This window comes from Ictalurus punctatus, chromosome 27 (assembly GCF_001660625.3).
Source record: "Ictalurus punctatus breed USDA103 chromosome 27, Coco_2.0, whole genome shotgun sequence".
NCBI classification, from domain to species: domain Eukaryota; kingdom Metazoa; phylum Chordata; class Actinopteri; order Siluriformes; family Ictaluridae; genus Ictalurus; species Ictalurus punctatus.
Window position 1 is genome coordinate 2,371,091 of NC_030442.2, and position 19,850 is coordinate 2,390,940.

The window sequence follows — 19,850 nt, forward strand, 5'->3', positions numbered from 1 at the left end:
GACTTATCCACTTCAAAATACTGTATTTACAGGACACCGGACGGACTGCGTGAACTCGAGTTCTTTCTTCACCACGCTGTACATCACGGGTGCCAGACATACAGTACAGCCCGCAAGCTGAATACAGGTTCTAATCCTCGTTTAGAACTGAAAATAGTTTCGCAGACGAACTGTAGAACGATTCGAAAACTGAGATGGCGTGTTATTCCTAGTTATTCCATGTTGATTTGACATCCAAAGTTCCCAAGTAGTATTTCCGAGTTCTGGCAGGTCGTTTCCTTTGTTTGTTTTTTCCTCGTCGGAAATTGAGTTGCAACCTTTAGCGGAATGCAGCATTTTACAATAAATACGATGATGCCCTGTATTGTTCTGTACGATGAACTGAATCAAACCAAACAAATACCATACGTTTGATATGAGACTCCCAGATGTTGGTCTCAGCTTTTTGGAGCCTGTGTATGTGTATATGTATGTATGTGTGTAAGGCTCTGGGTTACTGATCGGAAGATCGGGGGTTCAAGCCCCAGCGCTGCTGCTCTTGGGCCCTTGAGCAAGGCCCTTAACTCCCATCGTGACTGACCCTGCACTCTGACCCCAACTTCCTGACAGGCTGGGGTATGCGAAGAAAAGAATTTCACTGTGCTCTAATGTATATGTGACCAATAAAGACTCATTATCATTATCATTATATATACATTCACAGAGCACTTTATTCGGAACACTATGCTAATGATTTTATGCATTGCACTGCTGCCACACAATTGGCTGATTAGATAAGTGCATGAATGAGTGGGTGTACAGGTGTTCCTGATAAAGTGTTCAGTGAGTGTGCATGTAAAGTATTTTTTTTTTCATGTAAACCTGTAGATAAAAAAAGTTTGTGTTTTTTTTTTTTTTTTTTTTTTTTTAAAGGGAAATGTTATAAGATCATTGGTAATGAAAATGACAATAGAAGCATATTCTCTAGTACATGTAGAAAATGGTCACATTACAATAAAACGTGCATCAATACACAAAGTTGTACTCCCAGTAAATCTGTCGCATTTCCTGTTTATTATACGCCTCTGTTTTTATTAGACGCTGCCGGTCTTCGTCGTAATCATAATTGTCAATACCTTGCATGACAATATCTCTTGGAGCTCGCTTTTTTTTTTTAAAGATTCTGCATGCTCATTAATAGAACACATGTCTGGGAAAATATACATATTGGCATACGTGACATTTAACTTCCATTCGTACATACATATAGTGTACAAAACATCCGGAATGCCTAACTCTTACAGGTGTACCTTTTTGCTTAACCAGTTGCACATACACCTGATTTCGGGAAAAGGCTTGTCCTTAGAAGTGACTTCTACTGTAGCATGTCCTATGCAAGTCATGGCAGTGTCCAATGGTCTCTTTCAGTAATAAACCGTTTTCAACGAGACAGCAGGCTGGGTGGATTTACAATCATCCACAAAGCCATATAAAATACTGAATACACCGACGTGTGAACTTGCCATGTGTACTTGGGGCTTTCAGAAAAGGTGTTTCATTGTTTTGAATAAACAACAATCAAATATATATATTTTTTAATGATGTTGACATTTAAAGGCGGATCCAAATTTGAATGTTTGTTAAACTTCAGATCCCATGACCTGTATGGCATGCTTTAATTTAATACATCATGGGAGCGATGCTGTACAGAGCCTTACCTAATCTCTATAGAATTGAGAAAAGTGCTGAAATTGTACTTCCGTGTCTCGTTCAGAAAATGAATAGTCGCCTATCGCGTTATCGCTCGCTGCTGTGAACCTAGGATAGGGTGGAATGAATTTTCTGGAGAATTCCTCACCATTCCACCGTTTAGACAACGTGTTCGAGCTTAACCGGGATACGAGCGTGCATTTTAGAAACGGGGCGCTAATGCAAAGTCTGCGGTTTAAAGAAAGAGACCACTTCAGACTGCCATTACATGCCCAAGACTGGCAACTATCAAATGGCACAGCAATAAACTTGTGATAAAGGCACTTGAACTGGTTACTGAACAATATGATGATGATGATGATGGAGGTAATGACAAAGATTGTGCAAAAACTAATCGGGAGCTGGTCGTTACAGACCGTCGTCTGTGATCATAACGGATCTCATACTGCCTTTGTCAAAGTTTCCTGGAGAAACGTGTCCCTTTGAATGAAAAGAGGAGGGGGAAAAAAAACCCTAACAGCAGAATGATAAACCAACAATGAAATATTAATCCACCTCTATCTCAACACTGGATGTGTTTCGTCTAAAGTTCAAAGGGGAAAAACATGATTGATTTTTGTTCAGGGTGGCCTCGGAGTTAAGTAAATGCTGTCTTTCCGGGTTTGTAGCCTTCGTTTCCATTACGTTGTTTGAGTTCCATCACAAGCTTCTGACGTCACAGCGAGGATGTGCTTACGAGAAGGATCCTGCACAGATGTCGGTACGCACCTGTAAAACACCCGCTTTCCTTTGTTGAGATTATTGTTATCTATATTCTCAGCTCCTTAAAACTCAATCTGTGCCAATCTGATAAAGGCGTACACATGTATACGTAAAACACACACGCACACACACTTGGACAAACAGTATGATTTCTTAACACTGCATCCTGGATTCTGTCTGGTGACTGTGTGACTTTAGATCAAACATATTAAGTCAGTTTGTTCTTGGGAAAGGCAATTTTGCAAGAACCACCTTCTTGTTCAATTAACACACCTGGTTTGGCTTGGTGGACAAATAAATATTTCCTTATTTTAACAGTAACATTGTATTTTAATCCAGGTAAGGATTAGATATATGTCTGAAGGAATGCGAGAATATTTATAGGGGGGGATACTGCAGGTTTCTTACGGTTTCTGCCCAAAATACGCTGTTCTGTTGGGATGTGCTTCGAAAAGTCGGAACGCGTCAAGTAATCAGATTTAAGACTCTTTTTTTTTATAGCTAAATTAGCATGAATCAATGGTGGTTTAAACATTTTAGATTACACCATTAAAAAAAAAACTTCTTCTTTTTTTTTTTTTTTTTTTTTTACAGATCACGTGACTTAGGACATGATCCTGGTCTAGCTGACCACGGCCTGCTTGAGCATCATCATACCCGGCGGGACGAACACCCAGGACAAAGCGTTGCATCCTTCTTCTACCGCCCTATTATCATGGTCATTCTCATCATCACCACCCTTTTGCTTCAAAACCCTTTGCTTAGCCTCCAGCCCAAACGAAGGAAGGAGTAAAGGGTCAAATAGAGGCGTTTTGCCCAGCCCCAGCCCTGGAGCCATGTTATGACGGACCACAGCTTCCACCCCCGTATGCCCTGCAGACATGGAGAGATCAAGTGGAGAGTGACCCAGAGCCATGAGTGGCCCAGAAAAGGCATGCAAGAGAGCCAGTGCAGCCCCAGGCAACACCAGATGAGCTCTTGCTGAAGCGGGAGGGGTCGAAGGATCCGTGGTTGTGATGGGTGGCTCGGCGCCTGTTGAGACAGAGTGGCCGTGAGCCTTGATGTGCTTACGGAGGGAACTGGGATCTGTGTACCGCTTGGGACATCCGGCCATCTTGCAGCAGTAGGGTCTGTCCTCGTAGTGTGTGCGCGTGTGCTTAAAACGGTCGCTGGAGTTGGAGTAGCGCTTTCCACAACCCTCGTACGGACACACGTATGGCTTCTCTCCTGAACAGAAAAAGGTGGATGGGGGAGATAGCGAGGTGTTACAACCACCATCATAATGAACGTGTGTATACACAGTGTTGCCTGAAAGTTTGTGAACCCTTTAGAATTTTCTATATTATCTGCATAAATATGAAAACATCATCAGATTTTTACACAAGTCCTGAAAGTAGACCAAGAGAACCCAAATGAACAAATGAGACACACACAAAAAATTATACTTGATCATTTATTTATTGAGGAAAATGATCCAATATTACATATCTGTGAATAGCAAAAGTATGTGAACCTCTAGGATTAGCAGTTGATTTGAAGGTGAAATTAGAGTCTGGTGTTTTCAATCAATGGGATGACGATCACTGGGACAAGAGAGAAGGCTATTGGAAAAATGTTTTGTGGACGAATGAGACCAAAATAGAATTTTTGGTTTCAATGAGAAGGGTTATGTTTGGAGAAAGGAAAACACTGCATTCCAGCACAAGAACCTTATCCTATCTGTGAAACATGGTGGTGGTAGTATCATAGTTTGGGCCTGTTTTGCTGAATCTGGGCCTGGACGGCTTGCCATCACTGATGGAACGATGAATTCTGAATTACACCAGTGAAGTCTATAGGAAAATGTCAGGACATCTGTCCATCATCTGAATCACTAAGAGAAAGTGGGTCATGCAGCAAGACCCTAACCATAAGCACACGAGTCGTTCTACTAAAGAACGTTTAAAGAAGAATAAAGTGAATGTTTTGGAACGGCCGAATCAAAGTCCTTATCTTAATCCAATAGAAATGTTGTGGAAGAACCTGAAGCGAGCAGTTCATGTGAGGAAACCCACCAACACCCCAGAGTTGAAGCTGTTCTGTACTGAGGAACGGGATAAAACTCCTCCGAGACGATGTGCAGATGATCAACAGTTCCCCCAAACGTTTATCTGCAGTTATTACTGCACAAGGAGTCGCACCACATACTGAAAGCAAAGGTGCACATACTTTTACCACTTACTGTAAATGTAATATCGGATCATTTTCCTCAATAAATAAATGACCAAGTATAATATTTTTGTCTCATTTGTTTAACTGGGTTCTCTTGATCTACTTGTAGGACTTGTGTGAAAATCTGCTCTATGTGCAAAAAATGCAACACTGCCATTAAATACACTAGCACCACCACAAAGGTGGCATGGGATAATCCTGCGTTCAATTCACCTCGGAAGTTGGAATTGTCTACCTCTGTGCGTTTGAGGTATGAAGCAGGGACAGAACATGGCTTTCTGTCTAAAGCAAACATTAGTTTATAGCGTAAAACTCCTTTACAAGTCAAAAAAAAAAGTGCTACTTTGTTTATTGTTACTGTTTACTTTAATCTTGCACCCGGGCAGTTGGTCTCAAGCACTCCTTGAAAATATCAAGCACCCGCTGCCGAAACGTGGCTAGAAAGAGAAAACCCTAAAACACTCAAATAACAGATTTATTTAAGCAAGTGGTGATGAGGACGGTGGATATAGTGTGCTCTAGTTGCGTTGAGTGTTTCTGCAATATTTTAAATAATTCTGATGATAAAAGCAGGCTATTAAGTCAAATTAGGTGTCGGGTGAGCATTACATTAATTCACCATTACGTTTGCTTTCTGTACACAAACATGGGGAGGGAAACCCTTTAGACAACATTCCTTTCATCGTTTTACATTTTAGCTTAACACAAACAATACAAATACTGGAATTTTTTTTTTAAATGATTCGTTGATTTGAGAAACATGTTGTGTCCGTGGGAATTTTGTGTATCAAATTGAGGCGGCGTGACTAAATTCCCGGGCTGCTTTTTGTCTGCCCTTGATGTCACATCCTTCACGGGTTTTAGTTCATTGTTGCATGTGCGTCCTTGTGTAATCGCATAAAACTACAAGGACAGATTGTGATAAAAAGATAATCGTGGCGGACGTAAACTGTGGTATGATGTGTGTTTGTCTCACCTGTGTGCGAGCGGGTGTGTATTTTGAGGTTCTCCAGCCGGGAAAAGCTCTTGCTGCAGATGGGACATTGGTGGGGTTTCTCGTTGGTGTGTGTGCGGATATGTATCAGCATCTTGTACCTACCCAAAAGACACGTATTATCACCTTGGATGTGCGCACACACGCACGCACATTCTGTATGGACTTCCTGCAGTCATACAGTCAGGTCCATAAGTATTTGACAGTTACACAATTTTGTCTCTGTACACGACCACAACAGGATTGAAATGACGCAATCAAGATGGTATTGAAGTGTAGAGTTTCCGCTTTAGTTCAGGGGGATTAACAAAAAAAAAATACCGTGTGAACCTTTTTTTAGCAATTACAGCCATCTTTTTACTCAAACAGAGGCTGTCCATTTTCGCAGGCTCAAAAGTAATTACACAACCATCTGATAAGCTGTTTCATTTCCAGGTGTGGCTTGTTTCATCGTTATTTTTTTTAGTTGATTCTAAGCACTGAATTTGCATTTGGTAGCTTTTCATGGGGAAAACTCAATATGCAGTCCAAATTGGTGTTGATGCAAGCGAAGGAGGCCATCGTTAGGCTGAAAAAAAACTAAACTGATCTATCAGAGAGAGAGCAGAAACTTTAAGAGTGACTAAATCAACAAATTGGGACATTCTTTTAAAAAAAAAAAAAAAAAAAAAAAAAAGAGAAGTGCAATGGCGAGCTCAGCAACACTAAAAGGCCTGGAAGATCACAGAAGACATCTAATGTGGATGAATGTGGATTATTTTCCTTGTTGCTGAAAAAACCCTTCATGGCATCTAGTCAAGTCGAGAACGCTCTGAAGGAGAGTAGTGCATCTTTGTCCACGTTTACAATCAAGAGACACCTTCATGAATGTAAATACCGACAATTTGCCTCACGATGGAAACCACTGGTAACACTCGAGCGGAAAAGCCAAATTAGACTTACAAATAGCCTCTTTTAAAAAATAAAACCTGACCAGTTATGATGCAAGTACCAGAATAATGGGAAGGGACTAGTATGGAGAAGGAAAACAGAAGGACATCAAAACAAGGACTAGTAGATTTAAGAATAGTTTCTTCCCGAAAGCTATTACCATGATAAACACATGTACTGAGTCCACAACATATGTATATAGTGTCTCAAAACTGTGCATTTCATAGTACCTCCCCCATCCACCCCAATATCTATCTTGCATATCTATCTTGCATATATTGTATATCTTGTTTATTTATTTTGTTTATTTATCTTGTTTATTTATCTGTGTATTATCTGTTTATTTTTCTTGTGTATTGAATGTATATGTTTGCACAGAACAAAAAGGAGTGGCTCTTAATTTCATTGTACATATGTATAGTGACAATAAAAGGCATTCATTCATTCATTTAACAAGCAGGTATACCCTGTCTACATCCGGAATTTAAAGCTGCTTTGTGACGACGTCCATGTTAAAACAAATAAAATTTTATTATATTTGTTAAATATACAAATAAAACTGGACTGAATTGAACACTGCACTGGGAAACCATGCTTGTACATGCCTACAACACTGTAGCTACTGTATTTATTCCTCTTTGCAGGTGTAACTGGAGAATACTGAATTACTTCTATCAACAGCACAATAATGGAAGCTTGAACAACGTGATGAAGCACCCTGTGGGATGTGTAAAGATTGGACGTACAGGTGAGGAATAATTATCAGCTTCTCTTTCATGTGCTTTCAGGAACTGGTGTCAGATTAGCAAAAACCAGTCTGACCTGCAGTTAGAGTCCACGCCTGTTAGCCACACAATGTCCATTATTTACTACAAAAAAAAATCTTAGCAGTAAATTGCTTGTCGGATGTGCAGAATATTTGACACGTTATTGCTTCTCGAGAACAGGCTGCATTTTAGTGAACTATGACTAAACAAAAAGCATAACATGCAGCTCTTCAAATAGAATAATTGCTGTTTAAAAATGAATACAGAGAGCACCTAAACTTTCTTTGTGTTGTAGGTGTATTTTATTCTGCTAGGTAATATTAGTTAGCGTGCAGGACCGGTCAATCTGTTAGGTGTCACAGGCAGCTGTTAGGGCATCACCGTATTTGGGGCGCCGCCCCATGAAATAACAATACTAAATGGAGATTGCTGTTCATCGTGTCTTTTTGTTTGGTTTGTTGGTTCTCTCTGTGCTACCATAAGTAAGCAGAGGTGCAGGTGCAACGTGGAGCAGCAGGACACTCCTCACTGGTGGTTTTTTACATATTTACTTTTAAATATAATTAAAAAGTACATCATACTAATTAGTCATCACCGTTGGTGTGCCTGAAGTGTGTGTGTTTGTCAATGATGATGGTTTAGGTTTTTTACAGCATTATGGACGATAATGATCGTGGTATAATTTTTATGCTCACGCTGCTGACGTATTCCCACCAGTAGCAATCAGGAAGGTTGGTTGAGGTGCAAAATGAAGCGACAAAAACCACCGGGAGCGCAATTTTGGAAGAAAAAAAGAAGAGGGAAAGCGTGAACCCCTCCCACCCCCCCATGTAAGCTTATTACATTTTCTATATCATTTGGCGTTTTTGTGGTGTTAAATTGGGCTGTTTAGATAATGGATTTACAATGAAGACTGGGATTGGTTGACTTCCGTCCAACTCTTCAAAACGCTGATGGTTAAGCACATCACGGACTATCTATAACCGCAATTCAGTTCAATTTGTATAGCTATTTTAACGATGGACATTGTTTCAAAGCAGCTTTACAGAAACATATAAACACAGGATAGAGATTTTAAGTGTGTGAATTTATCCCTGTTTAGCAAACCGGTGGCGAAACCTCCTAAGATGTTAAGAGGAAGAAACTTTAAGGGGAACCTGTCCTTATCTGGGTAGCAGTGGATAGTGTGACAGTAAAGGGAAGTTCGTTATGGTTTTTATATCAAGTCTGTTTTGTTGAATTAGTCCACTGTTCAGCTGATAAACTGGAAAAATGAGTACATCTGTCTCAGATCCACAGATGCCAGCTTCAACAGTAATGAGTGTAGAATTAATTATTTTATTAACTGGGAGTCGTCGAGGATAAATCTCACCTACGGCACCAAATGGGTTAGGACCGGCACTCTTAGTACCAATTTTAAACACTTTGAGATGCACTGTAAACGTCTGAAAGTGATGGTCTGTCACCTGGCGTTGAAGCCGCGGCCCTTGCGCGCACACCCCTCCCAGTGGCAGCAGTAGCCTGAGCTCCTTTCTGGCTTTACATGGGACTCGGTCACATGATCCACCAGATCCTGCAGGCACTCGAACAGCAGGTGGCACTACAGAGCCATGCACAAAGGGAAAAAAATTGGAGGGCAGTGTGTTAAAACTGACACCAGGGGTCACTGGAACCTTGTTTTATCGCTGATTTAGGAAGTTTAAATAAAAAATTATGATTGTGTAATGAGCAGTACCATCACTACAGGTATAAAATAGAACCCAGTGTAACCCAAGGTAACTTGTTCTAGGCTGTGTTGGATAATGTTACTCATAGGGATGTGTCCTTAGATGGCATGTTTGTTGGTTGTATTTTTTTATTTTGAACAAATCTGTGAGTAGTCAGTTTATTTTTGCCCACAGAATACCGGTATCAAGTGGTTAATTTAGGCTCTACTACTCCTTAGTTCTCAGAGCAATCGGCTTGCTCACCCGTAGCCAGCGGCAGGCGAGCTGTTCCTCCGCTGGTTCAGGAGAACTCCGTCTGTCCCGGCGCTGAGCAGTCAGTATAGAGCTGGGTGGGAGGAGGCTGCCCCCAGCCCCGATAGGTAGGAAAAACTGGAAACCTGGAGGACGTGGAGGAGGAGAAGCCTCACCTTCTAGGTAACCGATAGTCTCTGAATCCTGTGTGTGAAAGACAAGTTGGTGTCTTTAATATATGATTTATTATTATTATTATTATTATTATTATTATTATTATTATTATATATGTACACACACATGTACAGGTGCATGTCGTGGAAAAGCATAAAGTGAAATATTTCGAGCCTTTTTTTGTTTTAATCTCAATGATTACGGCTCACGGAGATCAAAAATCCAGTATCTCAAAATATTCGAATAAAGACTTTTATAATGGATAAATGTCAACCTGAGAAGGTCTCTAATCAGCTGATTAACTCAAAACACCTGCAGAGGTTTCCTGAGGCTTTAATCTCTCAGTCTGGTTCAGTACACACACACACACAATCACTGGGAAGATGAAAGTAGATGTTGCGTTTCATTTGGAAATCAAGGTTCCAGAGTCTGGAGGAAGAGTGGAGAGGAACAGAATCCAAGCTGCTTGAAGTCCAGTGTGAAGTTTCCACAGTCAGTGATGATTTGGGTTGCCATGTCATCTGCTGGTGTTGGTCCAGTGTGTTTTCTCAAGTCGAGAGTCGATGCAGCGTCTACCAGGAGATTTTAGATACTTCATGCTTCTATCTCCTGACGAGCTTCATGGAGATGCTGATTTCCTTTTCCAGCAGGACTCTGCACCTGCCCACAGTGCCAAAACTTCTAGTAAATGCTTTACTGACCGTGGTGTTACCGTGCTCGATCGTCCAGCCGACTCTCCTGACCCGAACCCCATAGAGAATCTACGAGAGACACCAGACCCGACGATACAGACGAGCTGAAGACCGCTATCAAAGCAAACTGGACTTCCAGATCACCTCAGCAGTGCCACAGACTGATCGCCTCCAACCCACACCGCACCGATGCAGTAATTCATGTGAAAGGGTTAAAACCCTGACCGAGTATCAGTGCATAAATTAACATTACATAAATTACTACACAAGGTCAGCATTTCTGTATGATAAACTCTTTATTCGAATATTTTCAGATACTGGATTTATGATTTCCGTGAGCCGTAATCATCGAGATTAAAACAAAAAAAGGCTCGAAATGTTTCACTTTATGTGTAACGACTCTAGAATATTTGGAAGTTCCACTTTTTGAATTAAATTACAGAGAAAAAATTTTTTACTTTTCCACGATATTCACATTTTTTGAGATGCACCTGTATATACAGTCATGGCAAAAAAATATGGGAACCCCTGCATTTGGAGTTATATAATCTACACACACTGTACATACTATATATATATATATATATATATATATATATATATATATATATATATATATATGTATACGATACACACAACACGAGTTTGCATGTCTTATGGGAAGACATAGGCAAGTTTATTGTAGGTGTAATCTGGCAAAAAGACAACAATACAAAACTTAAATAATGAATAGTAAGTAGTTTACTTCTGCCATTAATCTCTCAGCCCACATACATAAAGACCAGGCAACATTAAAAACTGAGAGGATCCAAAAAAACCAAAAATGCTCCGAGGATATGAAAGAGTCCAGAAGCAATTATGAATGCAAAAAGAATCATAGTGGTGTTAGCACCATGTTGTGGGGATTCTTTTCATCAGCAGGTTAACTGGTTAACATTGAGAGCAAGACGGAGAGAACCGAATGCAGAGAAATCCTAGAAGAAAACCCCGTTCTGGTCTGCAAGAGACTCGAGAGCGTGGCAGAGGTTCACCTTTTAACAACTCAAATCCAAGAACCTGAGTATATTCGAAAAGCCCTGGCTTCAATCTGATTTGAGAATCTCAAGACTTAAACTGCTGTTCGCCAGTGGTTTCCATCCAGTCCGACACAGCTAGAGTAATTTTGCCAAGAAGAATGGGCATAATATCAGGATCCAGATGTGCAACGCTGACTGAGACAAAATCCAGAATACTTGTGGTGGTAATTGCAAAGTATTGACCCGAGGGGGGTTAACATTTAAGCAACCAACAAAATGTCTGCTTTTTGACACCTTCAAATGTTATACATGGTGTGTAAATCAAATAGTAACAATCCCAAATAATTTCACTTCAATTTTCCACGCAACAAAATGTGTAAAATAATAATAATTCAAAGGAGGTGTATTTTAGATATTTAGATAAGACTTTCCCTTGACAGAGGATTTTTTTTTTAGTAAGAAGAGGGGACGTGAATAACAGATTTTTCAAGAGGAATACATTTCTTCAGCAGCACAAACAAATTTGAAGTAGTATCCTTGGTGATTAGCTTTTTTTATTATTTTTTTTTTATTCATAGATATTAAGTATTTTATTATTCCTGCTTTGCTAAAATCTCATCTTCATCTGTCATCTTCTCTGTCTTGCAGTTTTCAAACAGGAAATTGCAACATGCAGAAATGCCTTGTGGGTAAGTTCTCTCACTGAAATCTACACTGATGATTCAATCCCCCAGGCATCCAAGAAACTAACCAATCTAACAAACTTGCCTTCAGCTAAGTATGGGATCTGTCTAGGACACTTCAATGGGCATTCGAGAACAAATTAAGGAGAATGTGTTCGAACCAATATTGGAACACAGCCCAGAAGCGAGTGTGTATAATTTCCCTCTTGTCTGGGATGGGTGTGTGTTAAAGCTCACCCTGGCCTGAGGGGGCGACAGGGGACCACAGCTGGAAGAGGAGTGTTGAGGAGAGGGAGGAGACGAGGAACACGCACTGAGGTCTGGCTTCGAGGATGTGGGAGAGTCTGCAATATCTGCGAACACACAAAGCAGGAATGTATGTACTACATAAATTACTGTTTTAAATCCTATTTGAATTTTAATGAGATTTACATGTTCCAAGGTGGGGGAAAAAAACGACATTTGAATGTTTAAGATCATATTTCTACTCTATTCAAATACATCTTGAATTCAAATACATCTTGCCTAAGTCTAAGCAAAGGGCTCTGAAGAAATTTATCAAATGTATGGCTTATTTTACCATTTCCTGTATAAAATGATATACTTTAAAAATAAATAAAAATTACCCAGTATGAATCCTACACTTGATATTAAGTAATTATAAGTAGTTTAGAATTTCAAGCAGGCACTTCATAGAAAAATATACAGTACTGATTGTTCCATGAAAATGCCCTGTACTTTTTAAGTGAGATAAATATTCATATTTATTAACTGTTAATAAATATTAAAGTATATATACATCCAAACGGAACCAAAAAGGAACACTCCAAATAACAAACAAAAATAGAGATGTCCAAAATGAATTTAAAAAAAAAACACTTCAAATAACACAACATTTTATAGTATTCATTTCACCTCTAGAGGCCGCTCTCGTACTTTATATTGACAGAGGACCCTTCTCAGCCGCTGCAACAACCGGGGAAAACTGTGTGGATTTTTTTTTCTGATAACCGGTAGTTCTAGCGATCGGTTATCGGTGCCGATTGATCAGCAAAACCGATCAATCGGTCGACCTCTAGTGCATGAACGTAAATATTTGTAGTTTCACTCATCTGCCAGTCCGTTATTGGAGAACGGTTTTGAATATCAATATTCCTTTGAAGACTTTTGTTCAGACGGGTCTTAAGATGATGTGAGCCAAATGTGGTGAAGATTGGACAAAATTTGGGGGAGGAGTAACAAAAATGGCAGTTAGATGTAAGCATTTTTAGGCATGTTATTGTTACTTTTGACCAGTGGGTAGTGCTGGCACAAAATGTGTTGCATAGCCTTATCAGGGTCCTGAAATGCCTACCAAGATTTTGTCAGTTCTGAAAAGCAGCCACACTTCCTGTTTGGTGGCTTCGTTGGATGATACGGGCAAACCGTTCTGAATATTCAAAATTCTGTTGATAACTTTTCTGAGGCTTACGCCAGCGATGACGTGCGCCAAACTTGGTGATGATCGGGCAACATTTGTAGGAGGAGCAACAAAAATAAAAAAACGTTTTTGACAAAATCCATTACATTTTGGACATACGGTTCAAAAGGTATGACCGTGAATGTACTTCCAAATTAGGCCCCACTTTGATTGGCCTGATGGTGGCGCTAGATGCTCTCCAATCAGTGTACCAAATTTCACAGCTTTTTACCAGACAGTTAGAAGAAAAGAAGAAGAAGGAAAGGTAGAATAACAATAGGGTTTCAGTGCACTTTCGGTGCTTGGCCCCCTGACTTTGGAATGCCAGATGGGTGTGTACTCAGTTATAATATAGTGCTACTGGTATGTTAATTATAAACTCATTTATATTTAAAACCATTCAGATTTTATCCGAGTACAGTTTAACAGCCCTTAATCTGTGTGTGTGTGTGTGTGTGTGTGTGTGTGTGTGTGTGTGTGTGTGTGTGTGTGTGTGTTTCTGTGCTAACCCGTATCGGAGCTGCGTGTCGGGCGTGGTACCCTTGTTCGGGTGAATCGGAGCGGGGCGCAGATGGACGTTCTGTGTGTTCTGTCCCGGCTCGAGGAGGAGACCTTCAGGTCCAGCGGCTCGTCTAAGGAGAGCATGGCGTGCCTGTGGCAAAAAAAAAAAAGAAAGAAAGAAAGAAAGTAAGAGAAGATTCTAAATGTTTTTGTAAGAACGTCTCTCTCTCTCACACACACACACACACGCATGCATAATGCCCCTCCCTCATTTAAAGGCTGCACGCACACAGCTGGAAAAAGACGTACTAAATTTACTTCAGGCGACTGTAAGTGATTTACATTTCTTTCTGCTAGACGAGTACCAGCTACATACATACACACACACACACACACACACACACACACACACACACACACACACACACAATTACATCCTCCATCACGCATGCTGACGAGGTACAGTTGTCTCGGCATCTGGCCTATATCCACAGACAGCACCAGTGTGTGTGTGTGTGTGTGTGTGTATAAAACAGGTCACTAAGTGCACTATCCACACTACACACTCGTACAGTTTTGCTTTGCAGGGTTTTTATACTGTTTTGCTTCCAGTCAGTGGCACTGCTAGAAGATTTTAGTTCCCAACGGTATCACATGACTCAACCATTAAGCAACACACACACACACACACACACACACACACACACACACACATCACTGAGGCTTTCTCCCTCTCCAAGGAAACTCCCCTCAGTTTAGGAACGCAGACGTTCACGGTCTTGCTGGCCACTCCCTGGAAACACACTCTCTCACATTTTCTCCTCTTTCTTTCTTCTCTATACCCACCAGAAACACACACACACACACACACACACACACACACACACACACACACACACACACACACACACACACACTCACACAGAGTCTCTCTCCTCCCTGCACTTTTCTTCTCCTCCCTCGTCATTCCTCTGTGTTTTCGACAGTAACTTTTCCCCTCCTTTACTTTGCCTCCCTGCTTTCCTACATGCCAGTTCACTCTCTCTCTCACTCACACACACACACACATACACACACACACACACAAAGTAACTGATCCTTTAGTGCTCACTGCTCCCTCACAGAGTCTCAGTCCTAAACATAATACAACTTTGACTACTGATGAAAACGAAATGATATTAAAGTGCTGTAATATGATGTATTTTTTTAATAGGAAAAAGAAATGTTTGCGTTGTGCACGCATCTCTCCGTAGCGCTACGTGTGTTTCTGAATCCTGCGTCCTCCACCCCGGTGATTTCTTTAACCCAGCTCGTGAAAAGCAGCACGCTTAGGAGAAATGTGATGGGTTTGTTGTTGTTCTTGTGGTTTTTTTTTTTTTTTTTTAACCCCTGTCGCCTGTCTCTCTTTCTCTTCTCTCCTCCATGCTAACCTTGTCTCACTCACTTTTCTCCTACACTGTCCGTCTACATCTCTCGTTCCACTACCATCATTCTTTCTCAATCTTTACCCTCCTCTACACCACTGTTCTCTCTTTCATCCTTCTCCTCTGCATATTCCTTCCTTCCCTCCCTCCCTCCTCTACTTCATCATCGCGCGCCAGTTTCTTGCACCAGTAAAATCATTCCCCTGTTCTTTTTCCTTCACCGTCTGCCTTTTCTGTCTCCGACTCGACCACCCTTTCCGAGCTTCATGTCATCTTTCTTTTTGTGGAGCCACCCGTTCGCTCCGGACCCTTCTAGTTTCTTTCTTTCGGCCTTTTTCACCTTTCACCTCTGGATCTCTGTTTCTATAATGATTTTACTTTTCGATTCCCTTTCTCTCTCGCACTGCTGAGGTTTTGTAAATGTTTATCTTTTCTACTTGTGAAGTCTCATATTTAACATTCTCCTGTTTTCTCCCTCCCTCCCTCGGTCTCTTTTACCGGCAGTGACTCCTTCCTTCCAAATCTCTGATGCACTGCCCATATTCAGTCCACACATGCACGCGCACACACAAATGGTCTGTAAGCCACATGCAATCCAAGTGTCTCCTATTATAAAGGAGTGGCTCGCTCACGCAAATATCCACACACACACACACACACACACACACACTTATGCATAACAGGATGAGGTCTGAGCACAAAGCAGAGCTGACTAATGAGCCGCTGATGAGAGAGACACGACAGCTTCCAAAAAAGAGATGAAAATTCACCCCTCCTTCCTTCGGTTTCGCCTGTGGTTTTAATTTTCAGTCCAAACTCAGATGTTTCTCTCTGGAAGGACCAGACATTCTTCCAATCCATGTGGCGGTGAAGCTTTATGAAAGCACGATCTAGCCTAAATATCGCAATCCGTTACATCGCATGCAGTTTTCTCAACGTATCCTCACGGGCATTGTTAGTACACTGACTTCAACATATCGGAGTTGAAATTAAATAATGCCTACGCCCTCAAAGTGCTGCTCAGAGGCTCCACGGCGAGGTGTGTGCTATTCCCCTCACTGTTTCACTTTTTCCAAGTAAGCAGATCGAGTTGACGGTCTAGAATCGACTTCAAGTGTGGCATTTGCATCTGGAATCTGTTAACTCACAATATAAAGTCCAAAGAGCTGTCACTGCCAGTCAGTAGACTGAAGAAAAAAAAAAAAAAAAAAAAACCCAATCCCATCGGAGAGATCACAACAACGTTAGCTGTGGCTGAATCAACCAGTTGGTATGTTTCTTAAAAAGAAAAACACGCTAATGAGCTCAGGAACACCAAAAGGCCTGGAAGACCATGGAAAACAACTGTGGATGGCAAGAATTCTTTCCCTGGTGAAGCGAAGAAAAACCCCTGGCTAGACCAAGAACACGCTTCAGGAGGGAGGCGTATCTGTGGCAAAGCCAGCAATCAAGAGAAAACTTCACCAGAGGGTTTACCACAAGATGTAAACCTGTAAAGCCTCAAAAACAGGAAGACTAGATAAGAGTTTGCCAAAAACTTGACAGATGAGACAGTGAATAACTTGGACCAGAATGATGGGAAGAGAAGCGTATGGAGAAAGGAAGGAACTGCTGATGATTCAAAGCGTACCATCTCATCTTCTGGTGTGGGCGTGTATGGCTGCCCATGGAACAGGTTCCCTTGTATTTATTGTATTTACTGAGTGAGACTGCTGACAAAAGCAGAGGGATGAATTCTGAAGTGTATAGAGATATATATTCTGTTCATATTCAGCTTCAAAACTCATTGGACGGCACTTCACACTGAAGGTGGACATTGATCAGAAACAAACCAGAAAGCAACCCAAGACTTTTTTTTTTTTTTTTTTTTTTTTTTTTTTTTTTTAAGGCAGAGGTCACCAACCCTCTTCCTTGGGGTCTACCTTCCTGGAGGTTTAATCTCCAACCAAAACCCATACACCTGTTTTAGTTGAACAAGAACTTCGTAAGGCAATGATTGGATGGTCAGGTGGGCACGATTATGGCTGGAGCTAAAGTCTTCAGGAAGGTCGATCTCCAGGAACAGGGTTGGTGACCACTGTTTTTAGGTAACGAAGTGGAAAGTTGCGGGGAGGGGGCTTAGTGGTTTGCACATTTGCCTCACAACTCCAGGGTTATGGGTTCACCCTGTGTGTGCAGAGCTTACATGCTCTCCCTTCAGAGATTTCCTTCCTACTCACTTCGGGGGTTTCCTCTGGGTACTCCGGTTTTCTCCTCACCCCCAAGTCCAAAGACGTGTTGTAGGCTGATTGGCGTTTCCAAATTGTCTATAGTGTGTAAATGTGTGCGCGATTGTGCCCTGCGTTGGGTTGGTGCCCTGTCCAGGGTGTCTCCCGCCTTGTGCCCCGAGTTCTTTGAGAAAGGCTCCATTCTTTGGGAATGGATGGAAGTGGAAGGTTCTGCAATGGCCAATCAATCACCTGAGCCGAATCCATTTGACCTCCATTTCACTTGCTGAAAGCAAAACGCCTCAAGAAAAAGCAGGAACTGTGAACAGCTGCAGTAAAGACCTGGCAGAGCACCACCAGTGAAGAACCCCAGTGTCTGGTGAGGTATATAGGTTCCAGTCTTCAAGCAGTCATTAACCCACAATTACTTTTGGTCCTTTAAAGCTGAAAGTCTAAAGCTGAGATAATAACTTTCACAATGTCCAGAAAAGTGTCGGAGTACTTATTTCCTCTCACCGTTCATATCTACTGGGCCTCTTCGAATAAAAAAAAAATTAAAAAAAAGTACTATCTCAGACATGATATTCTGCTTGTCCCTGGCCCTTGGGCTACTGACTTGTCCACTGCTGTGAGTCTCCCTGGCAGGAGCGAGACTATGAAAGGATTTCGATTCGGAAAAGACATTTAAGTGAATGGAAAGTAATGAAAGCCGAACTGAAAACGAAGGAATCGTACCGTATCCGGACCGAGTATTGCTGAGAAGCCGGGTAGCTTGTTCATTTTTATTTATTTATTTATTTTTTTTAACAATCTTGCTTCTTCAGTGTCTATATTTTTTTTAATATATATAATTTTTTTTTCTCCCCGTCTGTTCTCCAAATCTGAACACACACACATTTATATACATTCCTCAGTGTGCAGCGGATTGACTCAATTTGTTTTCAATGTGCTTTTGTGTGTGGAACAGAAATGCAGGGAAATGCGCCAAGCTCATAAACAATAACAAAAACCAGCTGCAGGCCTGACATGCCGAGAGAAAGTGTGTGTGTGTGTGTGTGTGTGTGTGTGTGTGTGTGTGTGTGTGTGTTTGGTGTTGCCTTTACTTCAAGAGGTAAAATAATATAGCCGTAGGTGATCCAGAAATCCTCTGTCATCACACCCTATGTCCTTCTGCCCTGAGAAGGTCTTCACTTGACACTTTTCTCTCTGCCCCCTCTCTCTCTCTCTCTCTCTCTCTCTCTCTCTCTCACACTCACTCAGGTTATATTTTCCATCCCCTTTCTTCCCCCTTACACAGAGGGGGAAAGGAATTCTCTGCATGTTTGTTTTGGAAATACATCACCCTGCAGGGACCGCAACGTGAAAGTGTGTGCGAGAGAGACACACAGAGAGAGAGAGAGAGAGAGACACACACACACAGGAGCTGAGGTGGTTTGATTTCTCACAAGTAAAGAATGTCTTTCTGTGATGCTTTACCAAACCATTAAACTTGATGACCTTCCTAACGTTACTGACTGAGTTGTCACTCACACACACACACACACACACACACACACACACACACACACACACCCACCCACCCACGCACTCTTACGGTCATATAGGCATGTCAAACATCTCTCCGTCGCCTCTCTTTCCCCTTCCCGGCTGCTGTTTTGCACACGCTAGCTTCGCTCTTACACTCAGTTGCATCATTACCGCTTTGCAGTTCTGGCTTATTTTCAGGCCAAGACATGTTGCTAAGGAACCAGCTCTGTCCTGGCGACTGGAAAAACTAAGCTACTATCAAATCGCATACTCCCGTACTAAATAGGACGTCAAAAGGGGACGCCACCTTACTACATACTATCGTATTAAATGGTATGTCGAAAAGTACATTTCCTGCATATTACCAAGCTCAGTGAATAGCATCGTATAGTACGAGATGTCATACTACCATAGAGTACTTTTTCACACTACTACGCTATAGTGTGCTTATAAGAGTATTTCATTTCTTTGCAGATTCCCATACTAAACTGTTACTCGGTCTACACATCCTAAATAGTATGCTACAGTAGCATGCTACCTCCTCAAACAGTACGTAAGATATTACAGGACATACATGGTCAAAGTATGTCAAAATGCTACTCCCTCTCCAATACTTCTGTGCTAAATAGAATGTCTGCTCAATACACGCTACCATACTAACCGCTATGCTCATACTGGTGTACTGAGAGTATTCCACCTCACCTCACACTATCAATGTACACAGCATGTCAAAACAGATGGCTATCCCTGCTGAATAAATCAACAACTACTGTAACCATCAGAAAATTTTTAATGGTTATAATGGGAATTGTTTTGGTTTTAATGGTACGGCCTTTACAATTTATTGCCTTCTATC

The 19,850-nt window shown here is 41.3% G+C and overlaps 1 protein-coding gene and 1 long non-coding RNA gene across 2 annotated transcripts; one reads left to right on the top strand and one right to left on the bottom strand.

Annotated features, from left to right (window-relative positions):
• Nucleotides 1-1,034: 1,034 nt before the first annotated feature.
• Nucleotides 1,035-15,923, bottom strand: glis2a (GLIS family zinc finger 2a). Its single transcript, XM_053676530.1, has 7 exons — nt 14,271-15,923; nt 13,845-13,987; nt 12,114-12,229; nt 9,324-9,515; nt 8,820-8,953; nt 5,639-5,757; nt 1,035-3,678 (listed from the first exon to the last, which is right to left on the bottom strand). Coding segments are annotated over exons 1-7 (1,311 nt in total). The 5' UTR covers nt 14,273-15,923; the 3' UTR covers nt 1,035-3,073.
• LOC108259463 (uncharacterized) lies at nt 11,094-18,968 on the top strand. Its single transcript, XR_008393597.1, has 5 exons — nt 11,094-11,505; nt 11,650-11,733; nt 11,842-11,882; nt 11,968-14,022; nt 18,728-18,968. It is a non-coding gene; the product is annotated as an uncharacterized LOC108259463 (long non-coding RNA).
• Nucleotides 18,969-19,850: the final 882 nt, after the last annotated feature.

Excerpts from the sequence above, each read along its gene's own strand:
- glis2a (XM_053676530.1), bottom strand. Across the intron at positions 5,758-8,819 it reads GGCCGCGGCTTCAACGCCAG|GTACAAGATGCTGATACATA; the intron begins GTGACAGACCAT and ends TCTTTTGGGTAG. Across the intron at positions 3,679-5,638 it reads ACACACCCGCTCGCACACAG|GAGAGAAGCCATACGTGTGT; the intron begins GTGAGACAAACA and ends TTTTCTGTTCAG.